At 48.8% G+C, this 22,041-nt stretch overlaps 12 protein-coding genes across 12 annotated transcripts; 8 read left to right on the forward strand and 4 right to left on the reverse strand.

The window, feature by feature from the left end:
- Window positions 1-3: 3 nt before the first annotated feature.
- ASPGLDRAFT_138269 (uncharacterized protein) lies at window positions 4-1,906 on the forward strand (the record flags this gene model as incomplete). The annotated part of the gene is made up of 3 exons (XM_022541601.1): window positions 4-364; window positions 416-678; window positions 734-1,906. The coding sequence occupies 3 exons, from the start codon at window positions 4-6 to the stop codon at window positions 1,904-1,906; spliced, it is 1,797 nt and encodes a 598-aa protein (XP_022395451.1).
- Window positions 1,907-3,485: 1,579 nt separating this feature from the next.
- Window positions 3,486-4,318, forward strand: ASPGLDRAFT_53351 (uncharacterized protein). The gene is made up of 4 exons (XM_022547954.1): window positions 3,486-3,600; window positions 3,662-3,730; window positions 3,808-3,961; window positions 4,022-4,318. The coding sequence occupies exons 1-4, from the start codon at window positions 3,549-3,551 to the stop codon at window positions 4,137-4,139; spliced, it is 393 nt and encodes a 130-aa protein (XP_022395452.1). The 5' UTR covers window positions 3,486-3,548; the 3' UTR covers window positions 4,140-4,318.
- A 190-nt stretch (window positions 4,319-4,508) lies between these two features.
- ASPGLDRAFT_70585 (acetate uptake transporter family protein) lies at window positions 4,509-5,492 on the reverse strand (the record flags this gene model as incomplete). Its single annotated transcript, XM_022549497.1, has 5 exons — window positions 4,509-4,588; window positions 4,662-4,907; window positions 4,962-4,991; window positions 5,045-5,099; window positions 5,175-5,492. 5 exons carry the CDS (start codon window positions 5,490-5,492, stop codon window positions 4,509-4,511), a joined length of 729 nt encoding a protein of 242 aa, XP_022395453.1.
- Window positions 5,493-6,094: 602 nt separating this feature from the next.
- On the forward strand, window positions 6,095-6,999 carry ASPGLDRAFT_138220 (phosphoenolpyruvate hydrolase family protein; the record flags this gene model as incomplete). Its single annotated transcript, XM_022541594.1, has 2 exons — window positions 6,095-6,182; window positions 6,248-6,999. The coding sequence occupies 2 exons, from the start codon at window positions 6,095-6,097 to the stop codon at window positions 6,997-6,999; spliced, it is 840 nt and encodes a 279-aa protein (XP_022395454.1).
- A 434-nt stretch (window positions 7,000-7,433) lies between these two features.
- ASPGLDRAFT_70587 (uncharacterized protein) lies at window positions 7,434-7,841 on the reverse strand (the record flags this gene model as incomplete). Its single annotated transcript, XM_022549498.1, has 1 exon — window positions 7,434-7,841. The coding sequence occupies one exon, from the start codon at window positions 7,839-7,841 to the stop codon at window positions 7,434-7,436; it is 408 nt and encodes a 135-aa protein (XP_022395455.1).
- Window positions 7,842-8,297: 456 nt separating this feature from the next.
- On the forward strand, window positions 8,298-8,883 carry ASPGLDRAFT_1192597 (uncharacterized protein). Its single transcript, XM_022540032.1, has 2 exons — window positions 8,298-8,610; window positions 8,727-8,883. Exons 1-2 carry the CDS (start codon window positions 8,421-8,423, stop codon window positions 8,837-8,839), a joined length of 303 nt encoding a protein of 100 aa, XP_022395456.1. The 5' UTR covers window positions 8,298-8,420; the 3' UTR covers window positions 8,840-8,883.
- Window positions 8,776-10,076, reverse strand: ASPGLDRAFT_160259 (amidohydrolase family protein). The gene is made up of 2 exons (XM_022542451.1): window positions 9,793-10,076; window positions 8,776-9,741 (listed from the first exon to the last, which is right to left on the reverse strand). Exons 1-2 carry the CDS (start codon window positions 9,847-9,849, stop codon window positions 8,908-8,910), a joined length of 891 nt encoding a protein of 296 aa, XP_022395457.1. The 5' UTR covers window positions 9,850-10,076; the 3' UTR covers window positions 8,776-8,907.
- Window positions 10,077-10,406: 330 nt separating this feature from the next.
- Window positions 10,407-12,563, forward strand: ASPGLDRAFT_160264 (acyl--CoA ligase). Its single transcript, XM_022542452.1, has 6 exons — window positions 10,407-10,490; window positions 10,551-10,786; window positions 10,844-11,209; window positions 11,279-11,699; window positions 11,753-12,087; window positions 12,138-12,563. Exons 1-6 carry the CDS (start codon window positions 10,448-10,450, stop codon window positions 12,468-12,470), a joined length of 1,734 nt encoding a protein of 577 aa, XP_022395458.1. The 5' UTR covers window positions 10,407-10,447; the 3' UTR covers window positions 12,471-12,563.
- A 179-nt stretch (window positions 12,564-12,742) lies between these two features.
- Window positions 12,743-15,869, forward strand: ASPGLDRAFT_182118 (Zn(II)2Cys6 transcription factor). Its single transcript, XM_022543014.1, has 3 exons — window positions 12,743-13,009; window positions 13,067-13,302; window positions 13,354-15,869. Exons 1-3 carry the CDS (start codon window positions 12,798-12,800, stop codon window positions 15,498-15,500), a joined length of 2,595 nt encoding a protein of 864 aa, XP_022395459.1. The 5' UTR covers window positions 12,743-12,797; the 3' UTR covers window positions 15,501-15,869.
- An 87-nt stretch (window positions 15,870-15,956) lies between these two features.
- ASPGLDRAFT_53360 (PaaI family thioesterase) lies at window positions 15,957-17,136 on the forward strand. The gene has a single exon (XM_022547955.1). It carries the CDS (start codon window positions 16,006-16,008, stop codon window positions 16,753-16,755), a length of 750 nt encoding a protein of 249 aa, XP_022395460.1. The 5' UTR covers window positions 15,957-16,005; the 3' UTR covers window positions 16,756-17,136.
- Window positions 17,137-19,189: 2,053 nt separating this feature from the next.
- ASPGLDRAFT_78041 (putative salicylate synthetase) lies at window positions 19,190-20,570 on the reverse strand (the record flags this gene model as incomplete). The annotated part of the gene is made up of 2 exons (XM_022549939.1): window positions 19,190-19,808; window positions 19,845-20,570. The coding sequence occupies 2 exons, from the start codon at window positions 20,568-20,570 to the stop codon at window positions 19,230-19,232; spliced, it is 1,305 nt and encodes a 434-aa protein (XP_022395461.1). The 3' UTR covers window positions 19,190-19,229.
- Window positions 20,571-20,882: 312 nt separating this feature from the next.
- Window positions 20,883-22,024, forward strand: ASPGLDRAFT_40541 (uncharacterized protein; the record flags this gene model as incomplete). Its single annotated transcript, XM_022545234.1, has 11 exons — window positions 20,883-20,900; window positions 20,950-21,015; window positions 21,066-21,131; window positions 21,182-21,299; window positions 21,351-21,396; window positions 21,452-21,487; window positions 21,545-21,574; window positions 21,631-21,748; window positions 21,795-21,876; window positions 21,927-21,947; window positions 22,014-22,024. 11 exons carry the CDS (start codon window positions 20,883-20,885, stop codon window positions 22,022-22,024), a joined length of 612 nt encoding a protein of 203 aa, XP_022395462.1.
- Window positions 22,025-22,041: the final 17 nt, after the last annotated feature.

Consider the following 22,041-nt stretch of genomic DNA (forward strand, 5'->3'; position numbering starts at 1 on the left):
ACTATGTCCGCTCACCATCCGCGCCAGCGTCTTCCGGTCTCCTGTGAGCCGTGCCGCGTTCGCAAGATCCGATGTTCCCGGGATACCCCCCCTTGCGGCACTTGCGTACGGCGTCGTGTTCCGCCGGAGCAGTGCGTCTATAGTACCAGGAGACAACCGATACCCTCACAACAACAACCGCAACAGTCTCAGCCGCAGCCTCAGCCACTGGAAAATAGCTCGGCATCTCCCGACACCCCTGTCCAACCCCGCTATCACGGTCCCGCCGGAGAGCCCAATCCTGATCTCGTAGCTCGGATAGAAAAGCTGGAGCAGTTGTTGCATGCAAAGGACCAACCGCAAGAAAAAGCACCACGTCCGCCAAGTGTTCCCCAATTGGATCCAGAGCTATAAAGGAGGCGGAAATCAGAGCCAGCGACAGCTTTCGCGGGCACCCTCATCTCGTCCACTTCGGGGCATGTGCGCTTCCTCCCCATTAACTCCGCCTGGCGCATTGTCGATCGAGCCTCTCTAGAGGGTCCCTTTCCGAGCCAGGAGAGTGCCGCGGCTGATACGCCCAGCGGACCATATCCTTTCGGCGAACACGACGCTGAAAACAGACCCAATCTCTTAGCAAAGCTCCCCCCGACGGAGTATTGCGACCAGTTAACGGATGTCTATTTCCAGTCGTTTGCGCCCGTAAGTTTCTCGACTCCCAATATTATCAGCGTGGCTGAAAAGTAACATAAGAAAGCTCTTTCCTATCATACATAGCCCTACGTTTCACGAGCGGTACCGTCAATTTTTCAAGGATCCAGATCAAGCCCCGCTAGGATGGTTTGCTCTCCTCTTTACTATTCTGGGCACTGCTGTTCTCGCGGTTGAACATGACAGCCGTCTGCTTGAGGCTCTTAGCCGCAAGAATACCCCTTGGGACCGAGTCACAGAGCTCTCGGAGCGGTATTACACTGCGGCGATGAAATGCCTCGAAGCAGATCGCTATCTCTGGCGACATAACGTCTCGACACTACAGGCACTACTAAACCTCATCTATGGGATTCACCATAGCCATGGCCAAACATGGACTCTTCTGGGGCTGGTCTATCACATGGCGCTCTCGATCGGTTGCCATGTTGACCCGGCCGCGTTCTCCTTAGATATTGTTGAAGCTGAGGAACGTCGCCGCTGTTGGCTAGGCCTGACGACACTGCTCTGTAATCAGAATATGGCAATTACTGGGTTTGACATCTATCAGTCGGTATTCTCATCGCGTGTCCTACCCCCCGCCGAGGTGTGGGATGAGGACATTGTCCAGGGACAGCCAGGACCGATCGCACCGTCGGCAGGCATCAAACCCGTCTCATATCTCATTCGAAAATCGCATCTTTATCAGATATCTTCGAAGATCTGTAATGCCGTTCTGGTTGCACGGTCGGACGATCCGATGGTTCTCCGCCCTCTGGACGCGGCCATCCGAGCCGAGTTAGACCCCCTGGAGCAGAGTTACGCCTCGATGCTTGGGGCCAACTCACCGGTTGTTCATATCAATCTACTGCTCAGTTTTGCCCACCACCTGGTCCTCCTTCTCCACAGTGATATACTGAATGAAGTGTCCTTTTGTCAGTCGCAGCATAGCCGGTCGAAGCAACGCTGTATGGAAAGTGCACAACGTGTCTTAGAACTCCATGCCGACTTCCACAATCTGCCCCAGTTCACGCCCTTCCACTGGTATATCCGGGGCCGGGGCGCTTTCCACGCTTTCCACGCCGCGTTCGTCCTGGTACTCATTCTTTCTTTAGAGCCCCAAGGACCCCGTCCCTCATATGTGGTGCGGCTGCTGCACGATTGCCATGCTCGGCTCGCGGCGTCAAAGGCGCAGAGTCAGTTGTGCACCCGAACTGCAACAATTCTCGGCCAGATGTTGTAAGTCGCCTACCGCGTGGGACATATGTTGGTATTCAGAACTGACGGACAATTCTCTAGGTCCAGCAGGTGGGTGGGTACCCCAGGGCTGGTGTCCGGTGGTGGCACGTGCACCCCAGTCTCACAGGGCGCCAAGTCAAATACCCAGATGAACCCCGTCGAGCAGTCCGTGAATTTTAGCAATGACCATGCTTTCACTTCGGACAGTATCGGTTTCCCCAGTCTGGCCCGGCAGATTGAGCCGCAGCAGTGGATCAACCCGCTGAACATGGATTGGGACCAGTGGGATCTGATTATGGCTTCATTGGGAACTACATCTTGATCTGCACCGACTAGTGTCCATTGCACTTTGTGAATTATTAAATTCGGAATTGCACAAAATCAATATTAGACCCACTCGGCTAGATATGTGAAATTGTAAGACGGCAGATGAAGCGCCAGCAATGTCCCGCTATCCTGTGTCAGGAATGGAATCTCTGCCCCGTCCACCGCGAACTCCGCCCTCCGCCCTAGTTCTCTGCCTCCGTCTCCGTCTCCGTCTCTGTGACCCACGGTAAATCTACCACAGACTGCCGGGAATTGAGTTAAAGTATATATCAAGGGCGAGGGATAATGATGAAAGATGCTTGATTCTGTAAAATGTGGTCTGAACGGCACAAGGCTATCGAGTCAGTAGAAGTAACTCTCTGAACGGCCTCCTCTCGTCCGCTGGCACGGTGAATTCGGGTCCTTGCATCCCAAGATCTCTCTCCTCTGCCACCAGCACCAAACTATCTACCGAGGCGGAACGAAGGGGTGGCTCAGGATTAGGGTCCTCTGATCCCCTGCTGTTGAAATGGGAAGCCCACCATTTCAGGAAACAGACGGAAGATCCGAAATTACCCAATGCAGCTGTACCTGCACCTGACCATCAGCGACCCAATTGTCATGCTACTTGCACTGTATTTGACAGTTGTCTACATCATCCTGTTCACCTTCCCGGATGGATACGCATACCTCTTTCAACAGTCATACCGCTCTCCCAAGGACTCACCGGCATAATGCTCGGCGGTGCCATGATCCCGCTCATCTACCGATGGACCAAGCAAGAGATTCAAGGCCACAGGTTAAACAAGTACTCTTCAGCCCGAGATCCGGCTGTGTGCGATAATGGCCGCCTCGGCGTTGGCCTTCATGACCATCTCACGGTACTCTGCCGCGGGCGGGCTCACGGTGGCCGGCATCTCGTTCTATGAGAACGGGGGCGTTCACTGGACACTGACGATCCTATGTCTTAGCTCCATGATCGTCCCGGTTCCTTATATCTTTTATCGACCCGGGCCGAGGACCCGGAAACACGGCAAATCTGCTGTTGCGGAGAAAAAAAAAGAAGGATGTCGTCCTGTAGTTAAATGTCTGCTATGTGTATATGAGATATTATATAGATTAATGTGGACTCGTGAAGCATATATGTAATGTTGCCTAACCTGGTGGATAATCACTCGGCCGAGTGATATTAATAGAATCCAGATTTCCGGCGCCAGTGACGTCAGCACTACTAGTCGAGCTCGTGCTCCCATTGAATTCGAAGGTCCAGCGCGACTCTATAATCTATATAAGAAAGCGGAGACATCCGAACGACCTGCACAATTGGGGAAATAATCGCAATGGCCAACACAGTCGAAGTATCAAGGGCCTCGGAGCTCGACGAGCAAACCGGTAACAATGAATGCGCTGGACAGGTTCAAGGGATTACATGCTAATACAAGCGTCTCCACAGGAGGATGGACACAAGGCATGGTTCGGAAAGGCGCGATTGTCGACAAATCGGATAAGATCTGCTCTCTAGGTTTGTCTCGCCGTTGGCTATAGGGCCAATTGCCTGGGAATTCTTCCATAAATATCAACCCTAATCTTGCCATCCAGTGATGGAGGCGCAGGCCCATTCCTGCTCTGCAGTGCACCACCACGGCAACCAGGACACTGTTGTGTATGCCGCGCATGGCTACGGTAGCATTGTCTTTGATGGAGGAAAGCGGCGAGAAGACCTTTCGCCCGGTGATTTCGCTCTTATTCCTGCGTAAGATCTGCATCGTTGTCAGAGTACAGAGCGTGTGATAGATGAGTAACTATGGCGCAGGTATGCTGAACATCAGGAAGTCAATGAGTCCGGCGCAGAGGTGAAATGGATTATCACACGGACTGGACGAAAGCCGGTAACTGTCAACTTGGAAGGATGGGGGGAGAGTGCCAAATAAAGGAGTTGGATTTTGGGTGTATCCTAGGGAGAGTTTCTGACACATAAGTACATTGAGGTATACATGGATATCATTTGTGCTGAGCTACTAGATTTACCTATACATATCGATATTGTAAACTGTACTAATACTCGCTGATGGATCATTTGTTATGTTACAAATAAATAAGATTTGTAGAACGGTGACGTGAATTGGTAAATGTTGTAGAGCTTTCCAATGAATCCAAAACGATACAAGAACCCAGTAAAGGCTTTAATCATACCCAAAGTAGAAAGCCCAAAGGCCAGCACGAAATAACAAGAACAGTATTTCCAATCAACCAAAGACGATCCCATCAACATGAACTCGTATTGTCGAGTCAAACCTAGCCTACTGGCTGTCGGACATGGGGAATGTGGTGATGTTCAACGGGGTCACATCCGACCAAAGCGCGGCGCAGCCAGCCCAATCTTCCAACGAGGTCATTGTCAGTCCACTGGCCAGATAGAGATGGGAGAATCAGATGAAAAAAAAAAAACTGACAGCTACAGAATGCCACTAAAAACCCTACCGAGTTCCCGACAACGAGTACCTTGTCACTGTTTAACATGTATCCAGTGGCCAGCAACAAAAGCTCCATGTCTAGGAACAACAGTGTCATAAACAAGACCCACGAGCTGCGGATGGCCGCAATGGTGTAGATGATTGTCAGGATAAACCAGGCCCAGCAGTATATACCCACGGCGTCGTAGAAGGTGGATTGTATGTTGCCTCTGGCATCGGTGTAGGCTGGATGCTTGGTTAGAAAGATCCGTTTCACGGGGAAGTAGTTCCGAGGCATACCTGCTTGAATACCAGTTCCAGGTAAAAAGACTTGTCGGATAATTTGTTAGCCCTGAATCCCTGGTCACAGGAAAGACACATACTCATAGCAAAACTGAGATTGAACGCCCCGTAAGACGGAAAGACTGTAGCTCCAAACTGTAAACGGGTAAGCAAGCAATTAGTATATATACCAATCTAGTACAGCCCGAAAAACTTCTGTCGTCAACACACAGTGTTCCCGTTGATGAATTCCATGATGCCCGAGAGGAATTGACAGATGCCACCAAAGCACAGCAATACCCCAATCGCCATGTTGGTTTGCTCGATGCTTCGGGTGTGCACCCCCAGCATGGAAAGCAGGAAGATACCCGTGGCGAAGGAGAGCAATCCCAACGGCGAGGGATTAGCTAAGGATCGATGTATGGAGGGCAAGGGCGGGGGTTGAAAGCGGACATCCTGCGTCTTGAGCCGCTCGATACAGTCACTGCTCGGACATGCCTCGATTTTATCTCCATCCTGGTATGGTGCGGTTGGGGGTAATGCCAACATGTTGGGGGAATAGAGAGGGAATCAAAGTGAGCCAAAATAAAGGCAGGTAGACCTGAAGTTTCTGATGATGGGATGCCAGTTAAGTATTCATCCGCTCCAACCTCCACAATACCCCAAGTTCCACCCCCTGACCCGCTAGCCCTAATTCACGAACCATAAAAATATGATTAAAGTTTTATTAAGTTAATATCTAAACAAATAAGGGATGGGTTTGAGAATCTGGGAAAATTGGACTCGGCAATTCCTGCCTCGACGATTTTCCGTGAGTGAAGTCACCCAACAATTGTCCCAGTTATCTCCGTCATGGTCTCCGCGCTTGAAGGCTGTCTCCTTGACTATCTCCGCCATCCGCAGTCCGAAGTCCGTGCTCCACCATGCCGAGTGGAACGACACAATAATATCTACATCCGTCACACAATGCCTCGCCACAGCCCTAGTGCGCCCCTCGCCCGAGAACTCGTCAATAAATAGGATTATACACCGAGCCAAATGACCATGTTGCAATCACCTTGATCTCAGTTCACAACCTTATCTTCCGTACCCTCCCATCTTCATTCTGCCTGGACACTTGATCCAACCTACAAAGCTCCATTTCCTTGAACATGGCACCACCTATATGTCGCAGTGAAATCCTCACCCGCCTGCGCCGCCAAATTGAACATGGAAAGCCCATCATTGGAGCTGGAGCCGGTACGTACTTGTTGTCGCCCACCTTACCTCTCTGCCGATCAGTTTGGCTAATAATCCACCATCAGGCATCGGCCTTTCCGCGAAATCGGTCGAGGCCGGTGGCGGAGACCTAGTAATCATCTACAACAGCGGCCGCTTTCGCATGGCAGGTTGCGGGAGTCTCGCAGGGCTAATGCCGTACAGCAACGCCAACGAGGTAGTAGTTGAAATGGCCGCCGAAGTCATCCCTATCGTTCAGAACACCCCCGTGATCGCGGGTGTCTGCGGTACCGACCCATTTAAACACATCCCCAGGTTCCTGAAGCAGCTGCAGGAGCTGGGATTTGCCGGGGTGCAGAATTTCCCCACGGTGGGACTGATCGATGGCCAGTTCCGCGCCAACCTGGAGGAGACTGGGATGGGGTACAGTAAGGAGGTGGAGATGGTGCGGCAGGCGGCTGAGTTGGACCTTCTGACGACGCCGTATGTTTTCAATGTGGAGGAGGCCGAGGTCATGACGAAGGCTGGGGCGGACATCCTAGTGGCACATATGGGACTGACCACTTCGGGGGTGATCGGGGCGAAGACCGGAAAGTCGTTGGAGCAATGTGTTGTGGAGATCCAGGCGATGCGGGATGCGGCGGTGCAAATTAATAAGGATGTCATTGTGCTGTGTCACGGTGGGCCCATTGCTGCTCCGGAAGATGCGAAATTCGTGCTGGATCGGGTGCAGGGCTTGCATGGCTTCTACGGGGCCAGTTCGATGGAGAGACTCCCTGTTGAAGTAGCCATCAAGGATACCACAGCCGAGTTCAAAAAGATTGGTTTGAAGAGGTAGTCGGTGACGTATCCAGGAGCTGTACTCGAGGAGTTACCTGTCGTGGTGGAAGAGTTTTCTTATTCCCGGTCTCAATATAGGGTGTTTGATATATAGACTCGGTGATCAACTATAAGCTTACTCAGAGGCTAGCAGTTGAGAATGGTGTTCCCCCATCTCCAATAATCCCCAATAGAAGCTCCGTGTCAGGGCGGGCAAAAGACATGATTGATCTGCGCACCATTTTCCAGTGGTAGGGGGATTGATGGAGCGCAGTACTGCATAGTGGACGTATACATTTGGTTGTAATACTTGGAGCTGTGTATCAATGGTGATCTAGAGAGCTCTCGGGTACAGAATACAGCCCAATTATGTCAGACCAAGCCATTAACTAGCATACACCCGAATGTAGACTTGCAGGACTTCCTCACCGAACACATAATCTGGAGCACAAATCAAGATCCAGTGTCAATTCTAATGAACTCCCACATGGTCCCTTCCCGTCTCTGAATATCAACCACCAACTCCATATTTTCCTTTCCCCCAATCTTCATCGGCGAGAAACCATTACCATCCTTTACCAATAGTAGCTGACCACCATCTGGATGTTGTCGTGGACAAAACCACTCCCACGCGTTATGCTCTGTCGTCCTTGCTCTAATTCCACCATTGCTGTCATGCCCGAGGTACGTGCCTGAAACGTCGTTGTAAAAGCCAAGCCACATCTTCTCGTTCTCAACACAATGCCAGTGGCTCGCAACATTATATTGATAGTGAAAGATGTCCAGATGTACCATTATCGGTGCACCTTCCTTGAGACTGATAATACGGTGGGTTTTGGGATCGCGGATTATGAATGTCATGTTTCTGGACGGAAGGGCTCTTGCATCAAATGTCGGTTCTTGCATGCCCATACTTGTATAGCTATTCGTTTCGCCTGAGGTAATGGTATGGGTTGGCGTAGAGCACCCGTCGCTTTCTGCGGTAGACACCGACGACATTGGTACGTACCTACCAGTCGTGTCAGAACTGTAGACAAAGTAGATAAGATCAATCCACCCACGGTAGATTCTATACCCAAGTCCGTGGGTATTTGTGAGGTCAAGCTGTACACTGGAGACTGAAACTGGGGCCAGAACAAAAATGCAGGTGGCCATCTCATGAGATGAGCGCGGGGTAATTCGCCAACACAACATCACATCAGTCACATGATGTCAGTACTTTTGACATGTTTTCGTCCATTCAGTTTGCTATGCACATTGATCATCTCCAGGAGTGGGTGTTGACCCGAGAGCAACAAAATCAGCGCGGAACCATCATTGAGACCTGCGACTAAGGGAAAGAAAGCAGTCACAAGCCAAAAAAAAGGGGACTCCAACAATGTGTCCAGATCCTACAGCTGAGATAATAATTTCTTGAATGGAGACGAGCACTTATTAAGAATGAAATACACAGTAACAAATTCAGTCGTACCCGGAAAATGTACGGAAGACTCCCATTTATCTTGTAGGCCGACGATTACCATATGCCGCTCGGAAAGTCAACATGAGGGACGAACTGCTCTGGGAAACCGCCGAAAAGATTGTCTTAGAGATAAAAAAAGGAATGGGAGGAACTGTTATCATAGACTATGTGAGAATAATAATTTTGAGTTTGAGAAGGAAAGGGTAGTTGAGCTGTGCCGGATTTCCTTTTTCCCTCCTCTTCAGCTTCACCTTTGGTACACACTAACTTACAAGGAAGCTTAGGCTCTTACATACACTGTATTCCACTTTATCAAGTGTATGAGAATCAAAAACCCTACAGCATGTTTTATTTTAGTGCCAATAAGAGGAGGCCTAAGCTAAGAGGGAGGCAATAAATAACTCACTAATCCTAACCACAGTCCTATGTACACCAAACTCTTGTTAAACACTTGCTACCGAAACCTCAAAGATTAGACTTGGGTTTATCCAGATTCACTGGCGGCAGCTTCAATACTCGAATAGCATTGCCACCCATGAAGTCCTTAATAGAATTCTCCCTGAAGCCTCCCTTTGTATCTACAAGATACTCATTGACCCTATCCACGCAGGCCTTCCAACCCAACTGCGGAAAGTTCGTCCCAAACATCACCTTCTCCCTACCCGTAGTATTGGCAAAATGAACGAACTCCGGTGCATAGTATTTCGGTGACCACGCGCTGGTGTCAATATAGACGTTCTTGTGCTTCCATGCCACAGCAACAGTTTCAGCAGCCCATGGATATCCGATGTGACCCATGATGATCTTGAGGTCGGGAAACTTGAGGGCAATTGTGTCAATGTATGGGATTGGACGGCCGACCTCGCTCGGACAAGCTGGCGCTGTGTGACCAACTTGGGTGAGAAAAGGGATATCAAGTTCGATACATTTGACAAAAAGGGGCCAGTAGTGAGCGTCAGTGGGAGGTAGATTCCATAACCAAGGAACCACTCGTAAGCCCACAAATCCTTCAACTTTGACATAGTGTTCCAGTTCTTTAACTGCCTCCACAGGATTGTGAAGATCGACCGCAGCGAGGCCAAGAATCCGATTCGGGTAAGCACGGGTGTACTGTGCCACCTCTTCATTTGAAAAGATCATCTTGCCTGGGCGACTCCAGGCAGACATGCAGGCATATGTGATACCGGCCTCGTCCATAAGAGCAATAACCTCGTCCGGAGTCCTTTTTTTATCAGCGATCTCAGGGTCGGAGTGGCTGTATGCGAAGAGCCGCGCGACCTCTGGAATGGCAGCGCCCAACTACATGTGTTGTTAGCTATGTACTAGTAGGCCTGGCAGGGAGATTCTTACTCCAGGGAGGTTCGCCCAGACGTCCACAATGGGGCCCTGAAACTTCCTCGGTGTCATAGTTTCGACAGTTTTCGTATCAGTGAACAAATGGCGGTTGCAAGTTAAGCGGAAATTTTGGTTTTTTTTTTGTTATGGAACGAGTGCAGGCTACAAAAATTGGAGGCATGTCTCGCCTTAAATGTTTCCGCTAGGAGCAAGACGGGGAAAACAAGACTACCGTGCAGGACCGAGCCAACCGATCTTACCGAGAAGATCGGCTACCCGTCAACTTCCCCGGAAGCTCAGAGCCATGGGAGTTGTTTCCCCCGCAATCGGCAACGACGGCTAATTTTGCTTGGCGTGGTCTTGCTGAGCCGTTACCTATTTCGGAACCAGTCCCCATGAACTTCTGTACTATGAGCACGGCAAAGGCCAGATGAGGTTGGAAATCGCATTCGTCATGTCCAAAAGTGTAATTACCGAAATAACCTAGAGCTAGCCGCTTAATTCGGCGTCGTCAGTTGATAGTGTAGAGAGTCGCTCAAGATCAAGAAAAGCTACATATAAAATATGCATTAGCCAAGGTTAACGCACCATTGCTTTATAAAAGTCGCTTGCTTCTGGTAATCTAACCTCGCTTTCTCGTGCACGCCTGTTACAACAAAACCTCGTGAATATGGTGTTCACCCCTCCATTATGGGTGCCCCAGATGCCTATGGGTAACTCGCTCCCCGTCCAAACATCCCTCTCCGTTCAATATCCCCTGACTTAGCTGGTAGATCCGCCCGACTCGATCAGCATCGCGGAGTTTATGAGCAACGACATATACGGCCGAAATCACGTTCAAGCTAAGGCTCGAAACCCATTCACCTGCGGCTTGACAGGAAAAACGTATACTGCGGCCGAAGTGGTTGAACGAGAACACTATCTAGCTCGGGCGATCTTCAAAAATCTTAGTTTTGACCACGAGCATTCCGAATGGGACCGAGTGGTTGCGCTATTCTCTTTGAATACGGTAAATTTGAACTCCACGCCATCCCCAACCTTTCACTGTCTCGCTCACAACATTCAGATCGATTACATACCTTTGACTCATGCAGTTCATCGCTTGTCTGGGATTGTAGCGCCAGTAAACCCGGCCGCATCATCGTTGGAGCTGGAATATCAAATCCAGTCATCTAACGCTGTTGCCCTGTTCACATGCGTTCCACTCCTGGATGTTGCTCTCAAGGCTGCTAAGGCCGTTGGCATGCCAAATAACCGAATTTTTGTCCTTCCTATGCAAGCTGACGCGCATAATACCCCTTTCACGACTACGGACGAGCTGATCACCGAGGGCAAGACGTTGCCGGCACTTCACCCAGAACGGTGGTCAAAGGGTCAGGGGACGAGACAGGTTGCTTTGTTATGCTTCTCTAGTGGAACTTCTGGACTCCCAGTAAGGACTTCCCTTTTTTTTTTTTCACTGCTTCTGTTGTGTCTGAATCTAAGCAATCTCTACCCACAGAAAGCTGTGATGGTCACTCACTACAATGTCATTGCAAATATCATACAACTCACCACATACGAGAGCTTCTACCGAAAGCAGCACGGCATCGAGTCCCAGACACTATTGGGCTTGCTACCGTTCAGTCATGCCTATGGCCTCATTGTCATGGCTCATGTCGCACCCTACCGCGGCGATGAGGTTATCGTTCTGCCCAAGTACAAGCTCGAGACGCTGTTAATGGCGGTGCAACGGTTCCAAATCAAACAGATCAACATTGCCCCGCCGATTTTAATTCAGATGATTGCCAATCATGAAACGTGCAGGAAATTCGATTTGAGAAGCATCCGTTATGTTTATACCGGAGGTGCTCCTCTAGGCCATGAGACGCTCAATAAGCTCTCTGAACTGTATCCGGAGTGGCATGTTGGCCAGGTCTATGGTGAGAAACGCGGCCCCGTAATTCCAATCAAGATTACTTATTCAGATGTTTAGGTATGACGGAGACAGCGGTTGTCATCACGTCGACCAGCGAGTCGGATATTTTCCCGGGATCTGCAGGCTCTCTTCTTCCGTCTATGAAAGCCAGAATCGTGAGCAGCGCAGGAAAGGAAGTGAAGGAGTACGACACTCCTGGGGAGTTGGTAGTTCAAGGGCCTTCGCTTTGTCTTGGCTACCTGAACAATGAGAAGGCCACCGCAGAGACGTTCGTTTGGGATGATGAAGGCCGGTGGATTAAGACAGGAGACGAAGCTATCGTGCGAAAATCTCTGAATAACCATGAACATTTCATTATCGTTGACAGAATCAAGGAGCTCATAAAAGTCAAGGTACGGTTACCATTAATATAACACGACTGCCGCTAACAAGGTGGTGTAAGGGAATGCAAGTCGCACCCGCGGAACTCGAGACACACCTTCTCACCCACCCATTTGTCTCCAATTGCGCTGTCATCGAAGTCCCTCACGAATCCTCTGGCGAAGTTCCTAAGGCGTTTGTTGTTAGGTCGAAGGAATCGGTTGGAGAGTCCGAGCAAGAGATGGCGAGGGTAATCTGCGAATACGTTCAACAGCACAAAGCACATTATAAGTGGTTGACTGGGGGAATACAGTTCGTGGAGGATATTCCGAAGAGCTCAACGGGGAAAATCATTAGAAGAGCATTGAGAGAACAGGAGAAGAAGGCAAGAAAGGCTAATGAGGCAAACCTATAGGAGTTCATATTTTTTTGATTTTATTTGATTTATTTTGATTTATTGTTTTTTTTTTATCAAAGTCTTATTTATGTCCTATTTTTATTTTCCATTTTTAGATAGATTGAACAATAGTACAACAGGCACTCCGGGTGAACTGGCGATTATTCTAGCCGAGTTGAGATACCCCAGACCCCGCGGATGATCCGAGGTTGGAAAATCCTCCGTACCCCGCAAATTGCATTCATCATGACCGTCACCACTCAATATTCCCCTGGTATTACCATATTGTCATAATCCAGGCTGCTAAAAATCACCGGAGTCAGGGAAGTCTACTGCCTCGCCAATATGAACTCTGTCGAGACACAGGGAGACGTACCGGCAGAACAAGACCTGTCCAGGACGAGGTTCCAGGCCAGGGTCCGCAAGCGCGCCCGCAAAGCATGTCTGTACTGTCGGGCCCGCAAAGTCCGCTGCGACGTATCTCAGAGGGGACGCCCATGTGTCAACTGTTACCTGGACGGCGAGGCTTGTATCGTCACAGGAAGGGCGTCGAAATAGTGAGTGCATATTCCACCCAGGTCGTCTCAACTCGTCCTTACCATTCAACGACACAGCCGGGCCCAATATGAGTTAGTAGATAGCAATGTAACGGCTGAGTCAAGCTCAGATGGCCGAGTAAACGCTTCTACTCAAGGGTTGCCTGCTTCCGCACCTAATGACCCAGGTACACGCGAAGCAGACTATACCCACAACTATAACGTCAGTCAGAAGGCCGCAGGATCTACTGTCCGTGACGAGTCTCAAAACAGCCTGTCCGGGTTACGCGATAAAAATTCCAACTGTGCTGATGGTTAGCTCCTCTCTTGCTCATAAAATCCACCGTTTTGGCTGACACGATCAGGCACAAGCTCGCAAGATAGCCCGCGGGTAGACAACCTCACAGCGTATCTGCTGAACTACCACCCTTCGACCGACTTTGACAACCAGTGGGCTGCAAATGTATACCCTGCAAAGTCCCCCGATGTTGTCTATTGCCACTACCCATTCCTTACTGTAAGCAACATTCACAGCATTCCACATCAAGACGTCAACTTCCTTGACCTCCAAGGCTGTCTTCGTGTCCCGATAAGGCCCTTGCTGGATGATTTGGTACAACAATACTTCCTTCACATTCACTCCTTCTTGCCTCTGGTCAACGAAGGCGACTTTTGGGACTTATATTCTCACGTCGGCGGCAACCCACCAAAAGAGCGTCTTTCGTTACTTTTGTTTCAGGCCATGCTCTTCGCGTCTTGTACTTTTGTCCCACAGTCCACTATCGATGCCCTTGGCTTTCGCGACATCCGGTCTATGAGGGCGACATATTTACGACGTACGCAGCTTCTATACAATCTTGGGACAGAACTATCGCCGCTTGTCATCGCCCAGGCGACGCTACTTCTTTCTTTCACATCTCTATCGTCCACAAAGACGCCATATACAGTGTGGCTGAGTTTGGCTATCGAAAATGCAAAGCTTGCCGATGCACACCTCTATGCAACTATAAAAGCACCGTCTCTCCAGAAGCATCAGAGCATCTTGAAGAGAGTCTGGTGGTGTTGTATTATGCGAGATCGCTCTATGGCGCTTCTGTTGAGACGACCGGTCCAAATAACAAATGAGCATTTCAACTTTAATGCTTGTCCACTCTCTGCGATGGATTTTGCGGATGAGTTCGGTCGGTCTAAAGTATATAATTCTGCAACCAAGAAGAGACTAGCTGAAATCCTCGCCCAATTTGTTCAGCTATATAATACGCTCACGGACATCCTTCTGCTTGTATTCCCACCTAACGGTACTTGGAGCTCAGGCCGGGAACATAATCGTGAGAATCACAGCCTCCGCCATTGTAGGGCCACCTTGAGTCGGTGGTATACATCCGCAGTTTCAAAGTTTCAGAATCCTGGAAATGACACTGTTCCGGCGACGCTGTCTAACGACTTCCAAGAAATTAATCATGGTTCAATTGCTCTGTACACGAATTTTCTATTTATGTATTATCATACATCACGCATCGTCTTATGCCACCACGAGATCCTTCATCTAGAGGACCTACAAGGGCGCGGCTGCAGGGATACCTCTCCGACTGAAGAACTATCAAGGATTCACGAGACCCGGCATGAACTTCAAGACGCCGCATCAGCTCTCGTGAAGTGCCATGAAGATCTAGTCCGCCAGGGGCTCGCTCGGTGGCTGCCAATCTCCGCTATCGGTTGCACAGCGTTACCGCTCGTTCTCAACATACTGAATATCAAGCTATCCCCGCCAATAGAGAACGGTCCCAATATAGCGTCAATAATAAAGCAGCACCAAGGGGATACTCTCATTGAAATCATGAAAATTTACTGGCCTCAATATGATGGTGTGGATTGGGTCAGCAAAATCGTTCGTCACATTGTTGACCTCGCTCAGCTTGTCAGGCCTAAAGTCAAGAGCTCTAACTCGACCATTAACCGGTCTGATATTTTTGCCTTTCGACCTAGTTCATACCTTCGCTTGGTCTTGACGCTGGATCTGAGTCTCAGCAAGGGGAGATTGCCCCAGGATAGTGACTTTCCACACAGCCTCAGGGGGTTATTTGATGTTAATATCAGCCCTCTCCCAGAGCTGGCTCTGGGTGACGACATGAATCACAATGAGAACCATAACAATGAGCATGGGGCGACCCACGAAACTCAAACCCATCAGCCACTCGATTCTAACTCTCCTCAGACGGGACAGTTTGCTTCCGGAGCTGATGAGTCTGTTCTTGTCGAAATCGAACAGATCTATTTGCATCTGGCGGGTGTGCATGCAGATACTAACATGCCTCATTCAGGGGGCCTGGAGATGAGTGCCGATGCCTTCCCACATGGAGACCTGTCTCTCAGCAGCTCAGATTGGTTCGACCGTCTACATACTGACAGAGAGCAGGCGAGATTGTTGCTAGGGCCCGTAGGCTACTCGCATCAGGGCTTTGCTAGCATGGATACGGAGGACCAAAGCAATCGGGATACATCTATCAGTTAGCGTCAATGGAAGGAAGGTGGAAGAGATGGGTACAAAGCAGCGTAGGATTTGTTACAAGCGCGAAATGTATCCCTTCATTTGCAGTTTGAAAGACAGATCGGAGTTCATACACATTTTAAGTTTCTGCTAGCGTCTTTGGAAATGAACCGGGCTGTATTTGAATGAGCGTGACGTGCTTGGAAGAAACGCAAGCTGTCTGATTTAACTTGAATAATGTGGATCAGGCTATGGCAAGGAACAGCATCGACGATACTATTGTATTCTGTGTCTGTGTAGATGGATGAGGGTGGATCTCCTCTATCTGGCAGTCGTGCATATTGGAGCCTGAGGCTCTCCAACAAATAATTGAAAATGCCAACACCTTCGGCCCGCGGGTTTCGGTAACTGGGCATATGTACAACCCCGCCGGGCCAAGTGGTTCCTCATGACTCCCATTTCATTATTTATGTTCGCTAGAGGGTGACCGAGGTGATGTACGGTGGTGTTCATCTCCCTGCTATCCACAATGTCCGGCTATCTCATCTCTCCAGGCCCCCGCATCCGAGTGAACGGAATGATGTGGGGGAATCAGATTCGCCGTCGCTGCTTCTCCGACCGGTCCGACTTCCTGGGCCAGTTTCTGGAAAGTCACCAGCCCTCACGGGCCGCTGTGAATTACTTTTCCGCCATTGACTGGACTCGACGTGTCCTTGACGACAGAAACTACGAGGCCGTGCCCTTTTTCTCCCGGTACTTGGATGAACAAACAGGGGAGAACCGCTTCTTCAGCCGGACAGTGAACACTCCAACCACGATACCCCATATCCTCGCGCTCCGACAGAAGGGTTTGACCACAATCGATACTGCAGAGCCTGAGCCCTCCATCAGGCTACAGTGCACTCCAACGCCAGAGATCCAGAATCGTCGGCCAGGTGTTATTTGCCTCATGGCCCTGGGACCGGAGCTCGAGGCGCATCCGTCCATTGTCCATGGGGGATTCCAAGGTGTTATTTTTGACGAGATCATGAGATTCGTGATTCTGTTGCATCAGCATAATATCGCCCATCCTGGACCTAGAGACATCCACTATACTACACGCATGTCCATTTCGTACCGTGCCCCCGTAATCACGCCGAGCGATGTCTTGGTGCGCTCGTGGTTGGCTCGGAGGGAGGGTAGGAAGTGGTTTGCTGAGGCACAGATAGTCGATTACAACAACAAAATCTTGACCAGTGCAGAGAGCATGTGGGTGACGGCAAATGGTGCGGCCAGTTAATCCGGAATTTTGTATGTTTGCCCGCTATAGACCATGAAGATGGAGATTTCACATTTGAGCTGTCAGGGGCCAATCATCATCAACGCTTACTGCACTCGTTAAAAACAGATATGCTCGCTTTGCGAGCAAAGCAAAAACAAACAACAGCCGAGATTCGCTGGCGGTCACCCACCCAACTACTAACCGGCCGGCGTGTGGCATATGTACACAACCATCAACTAAGATGTAAGAGGAAGTCAGCATAGTTGCCACCTTCTGAGCCCATCTGGTCAAGCAGTCACAAGCTATACCTTGTCCTACCAACTCTTTGATGCCAGATTGAATCGTTTGCACAGCGGTTCCCTTGAATAACAGTCACGACTATTTCGAGGACTCAGAATCATGTACCCAAAAATCAGGTAGATAGGATTTATGCCAATACAGTATTGGTCCTTTGGTGGGTGATCAACCTGCCTTGTTAGAGGATCACATGTGCGCGTGAATATATCTATCCTGGTAAGGAGCCGAGATTTTCCCCGTATAGAGTGAAATGTATCTAATCGTGTTGTAGCCGAACTAGCTAGCGCATATATCGGGAGTGAGCCCAACCTATGCCTATTATATGTCTTCCTGCGAGAGTCCTGGATAGTGAGCCCGTTTGTAGAGCAATCTTTGAATCTATGATATACTATTATGAATGATCTAGTGGAAATTTTACAAACGAAATATCTTCACAACACCCAATCCAGCACTAAATTGTCACAGTAGCCTTATATTGCCCATACCCAAATTTTTCTTTTCAATGAAACCTTAGTGGAAAAAAGTGATAGCAAACAGCAGTGGCAAGTACAGTGATATAATTTCATCCCAAATGAGATCTATGAGAAGCTTTATGAGAACCATGGTCCCAGCCAGGGGTTGAAAATTCCACCAAGGAGTACCTGTTATGGGGTTCTCGTACGAACCCAAAGGATGACAGTTTGGCTAAGGCCAGCACGGAACGCAGCCAGCAAAGGGTCTGAAACAACTATAAACGATCTTCGTACGACCCCCTGGCATACGAAGACTGTCGGTGACCCCTTCGTTCAATCCCTGACTTCCGAGAGGGATCACTGAGAACACTATTTGGAATATCGTTCCCGTACGACCATAAAAGATGGCTCCCGCCTCTGCTCTGTTTATTTCTTCTTCAACGATTCCTTCTTGTATAATAAAGGGTAGCTTTAGGTTAAGACAACTTGAGTTCAACTCCCAGACGACACACTGCGAGAAAAGATCTACTTCCAATATGATTATAAAGTTGCCTGTTAGTTTCGCGCAGCAAGGCGTTCACCCGAAAAGTCTTTCCGAGCTTTGAACAGCTGGGATTATTTCACTACACGCCAACATGCTGCTAGTTAAGTGTTTGTGGGATCACATGAGTATGTGTCTGATATTTATCAATGCCCTACAATTTGACATATCTCATACAGTAAACTCATTACTATATGTCTATGATGGTATGGCCGCTTCTTTTCTTTATATTTAACATCCTACACGGACATACTTTCTCAATATAGTTGATTTCATTACATTCATTACAGAGAGGTTCGAAACCTCCTTCACCTCGAACACTCCTTGATGAATGCTGCCTCACTGTTAAGGCTTTGGCTAGGCAGTCTGCTGCACCATTTCCATAACGAGTATATATCAACTATCAAGTTATCAACTATGCCCTGAAACGAAACGAGCTGAGTGGAAAGGATTCAAAACATCTCGGGAGATGCGCCTCCCACAAGAAAACGCTGGAAACCCATATGCTGGCTCATGCCACGCGACTTCTACTGGCTAACCCAACCACATCCACTAACGCCCAGCTTTTCCTGTCTTGGTATCTTTTCAATAATCTCGACATGCTTATTCTAACTTTCTGTTGGCCCGATTTCTGCACTAGTAACGTAACCTATCACCGAGAGGCGCGGTCGGCGGCGGTTTCCCCTGTATATTACACCCATATTTTCAATCCTACTTTTCATCAAATTATCCATCATGGATGAGCTTTCTAACGGACGGATGAGATTGGCTATTGATGCTTTTAATCAGGGCCAATTTCAATCTAAAACTGCCTGTGCACAAGCATTTGATGTGCCATCAAGAACCTTGCCTGTACGGTGCAGTAATTGCAACCAAGAGGGCCATAATAGATTAAAATGTCCTCTTAGATAGTAATAGACTTAATAAATTTGACATGCTTCATAACATGGAGTGGATACTACGTAGATTTACGAGATCTACTCTTAGCTGAGCTCGTAACACCCATTGGGTAACCCATAACCCACGATGGGCTGGGTTGGGTAATGGGTTCTTGTGGGCCGTGGCGAAGCCTAGTACAGGGGCAAGACCCGCATCCAGCTCAGATGGAGACTCCAGAAGCCACTTGTCAGAGTTGGTATATAACCTGCGTTCCAATGGGGCTCGTGCCTGAACAGTGTATTGCGAGATAACTGAAAATTGGTCTAAAACATCTTGGCCATCACATACGAATGTATACTCGCCAGCTTTTCTCTTGTCTCAATTAGCTCACTATCAGGGGTAGACTGTGCGACGATCCCTGCGCCAGCCTGCAACCACTGACGACTCTCATCTTGAAAGACAGAGCGAAGGGCATTAGCCGCTTCCATGGAATCGTTGCCTTCAATAAACAGAACAGATCCCATGTAGAGCTCCCGTGGGTTTGGTTCGAAAGCCTTCACCTCTTCCATGGACATTTTCTTGGAGGATCCAGAGCCCGCGATCCCTGCTGATACGGCTGGTAGAACATCCCATGCATCTTTGTTGGGGTAGAGATCTCCAACGACGCTGGAGTAGAGGTGTTGCACAGGACCCCGAGGGATCACTGAAGCTAGCTCTTCCACCCGGACTGATCCCGGCTGGCACAGCGGCCGAAGCTTTCCTATGGCACCCTTAGCGGTTAAAATGTGTTCAAAGACCTCCTTGGGATTTTCAAGCAGATCCCGCCGTAGCCGGGCAATTTCCTCTGGCGTCCCCTTGTGGGATCGAGTCCCAGCCACTGCATCCATGACAAGTTTTCTGTTCTTCGCTTAAACCACCAATTCGGGACTGAAACCCACTGATTTATGTCCTTGATGACTAAAGCAGAAGGTCCTGCGCGGTGTATTGGCTCGGCGACCATGAAACAGGGTGGAAAGCATGTCAACCCTACTTTCGAGGGCGATGCTGCGAGATAGAATCACTTTGTGATAGTCACCGTTTCTCAGCCCGACCAGCGCTCTTCTGACCTGACTGATATACAGATCTTTGTTGTCATCGAGGTTGACGTTGAGGTGGCGAGCTGCCTTGAATTCGTGACTTTGACGGAAGGTATCGCTCGAGAGTAATTGGCAGAGGTCTTCGACTTTTTGTTCTTCACGACCCATAACACTGACATGGTTCGTTTGGATCACCACCTCCAATGTCGGGGCCATCAGGCTGAGAATAGGCCATTGTCCAGGCAGATAGGCTTCACCTCGCATATGAGGGCCAAAATTGTAGCCGGCATAGCCAAAGACCCGTTCGCCGCAGGAATTGGTGTAATCGGAGACGAAATCTCTCGCAATGTCGAGCAGTGATTTATTAACCGGACATGTGTTATGACGTCTGTCGCAAAAGATCGTGAACTCTTGTCCTGTGGCATTGATCTGCAAGGAAGCTCTCTGGCCCAATCCAATGTACCACTTGTCGTCACGTTCATATGCATAATAATGCTCGTGCTGGTATTTCGTCAAGAGCTTGACTGTGGTTTCCAAGGCATCTGGTTGGCCTGGCAAATGGAAGTCACGAATGGCTGAGCTCGTCATCGTTTGAGTGAATGACATCTTGAGAGCCTTCGATATACGTAAAAGTCCATAGCTCCCCATTTTATAATTACGGTCATATTCTGTGATTTCTGTCTTCAGCTGAGAAAATATCAGCCACAGCTAGATATGGTCGATGGGCGGGTCGGGTGGATATTAGACCCAAAGCTAGGCCTCGAAATGGGAGTCTCCACGAGCTTATGTTTCTTTACCATACAACTCTCTTACCATTTTTTACCCTCCCTCCTTCTCTGGCGTTTCTGTAACTAGTTTAGTGCTAGTTTTTTTTTTTTTTTTTTTTTTTTTTTTTTTGCCATGGCGTTCAAATTGAATGTAAGAACAAACGTTGTTTTGGTGATAACTAGTTCTAAACTGGTTCCAGAAATTCTATGATAAGTACCTGCGCGATTGTAAGGCGGGCACCTTGGCTGTTCCACTTTGGAATGAAGTAAATACAGACACATTGCATTCTTGGTAGCTAGTTCTAAACTGGCTTAGGAGGAGACCAATGAGATTTTCTATGGGGAGGTCTTCTGCCGCATTGAGAATTGTGGAAGTTGCAAAGTAAGTTTCCTATACAGCTTTTAGTGTAACTGGTTCTAATATAGTTCCAGACTCAGTTCTCCACAACCAACAATCTGCGCCACCACCTGGCAAAGTACCACAAGGACTACATCTTCGCTCGCGTCTCTGGAGGCCGTGTGAGCCATGAAGCTCGCACTAAGGCTAACAGTAAGCTAACTGGTTCCAAACCAGTTTCTTAACAGTTCCTGACCTCCTTAGGATTTTACGAGTCGCTGTACGTGCAGGATGAGTCGTCCTCTTCCAGGTAAGTTAGTCTTTTTAAAAAGCCTCTAACTAGTCTGTATCTAATTCTAAATTAGTTCCGACGACAATGACAATGATGAAAATGAGGGCAGGTAAGTTGGAATCCTTTGGCAAAGATATTAACTAGTCTGTGGTTAATTTTGAACCAGTCCTGTTGATGATGAGGATGATGAGACCTGGTAAATTAAATATTTTAGAAAAGACATTTACTAGTACAGAGCTAATTCTAAACTAGTTCTGAGAAATCCAGCTCCCCCGAGTGTGCCTTGACCCCTGGCCCCGGCCCCAGCAGCCCCCCTTCAGTTACCTCTGAGGAAGATAATCTTCCTCTTCCAATGTTGGAAGATGGAACAGTATGTCTGCCATAGCTAATTCCAAATTAGTATCTAATAGGCTCAGGTCAACCACAAGGCCGTGCGCCGTGTCGCCCTAGACCAGGGTCAGAGGATTCCCTGCAAGTCCTGCCGTAAGGCTAAAAAGGGTGAGTAGCTAATTCCAAACTAGTTCTGGAGTAGTATTTAACTATTTTAGACTGCGCTCAGACTAATAATTGTGAGTATTGGTCTTACTTTAAGGTCCCCGGGGATCTCGCGGGAGAGGCCACTAACTAGTAAATAGTTCTTATGTAGTTCTAGCCTAGTTGGTG

Source organism: Aspergillus glaucus (genome assembly GCF_001890805.1).
Source record: "Aspergillus glaucus CBS 516.65 unplaced genomic scaffold ASPGLscaffold_41, whole genome shotgun sequence".
Taxonomy (NCBI): Eukaryota; Fungi; Ascomycota; class Eurotiomycetes; order Eurotiales; family Aspergillaceae; genus Aspergillus; species Aspergillus glaucus.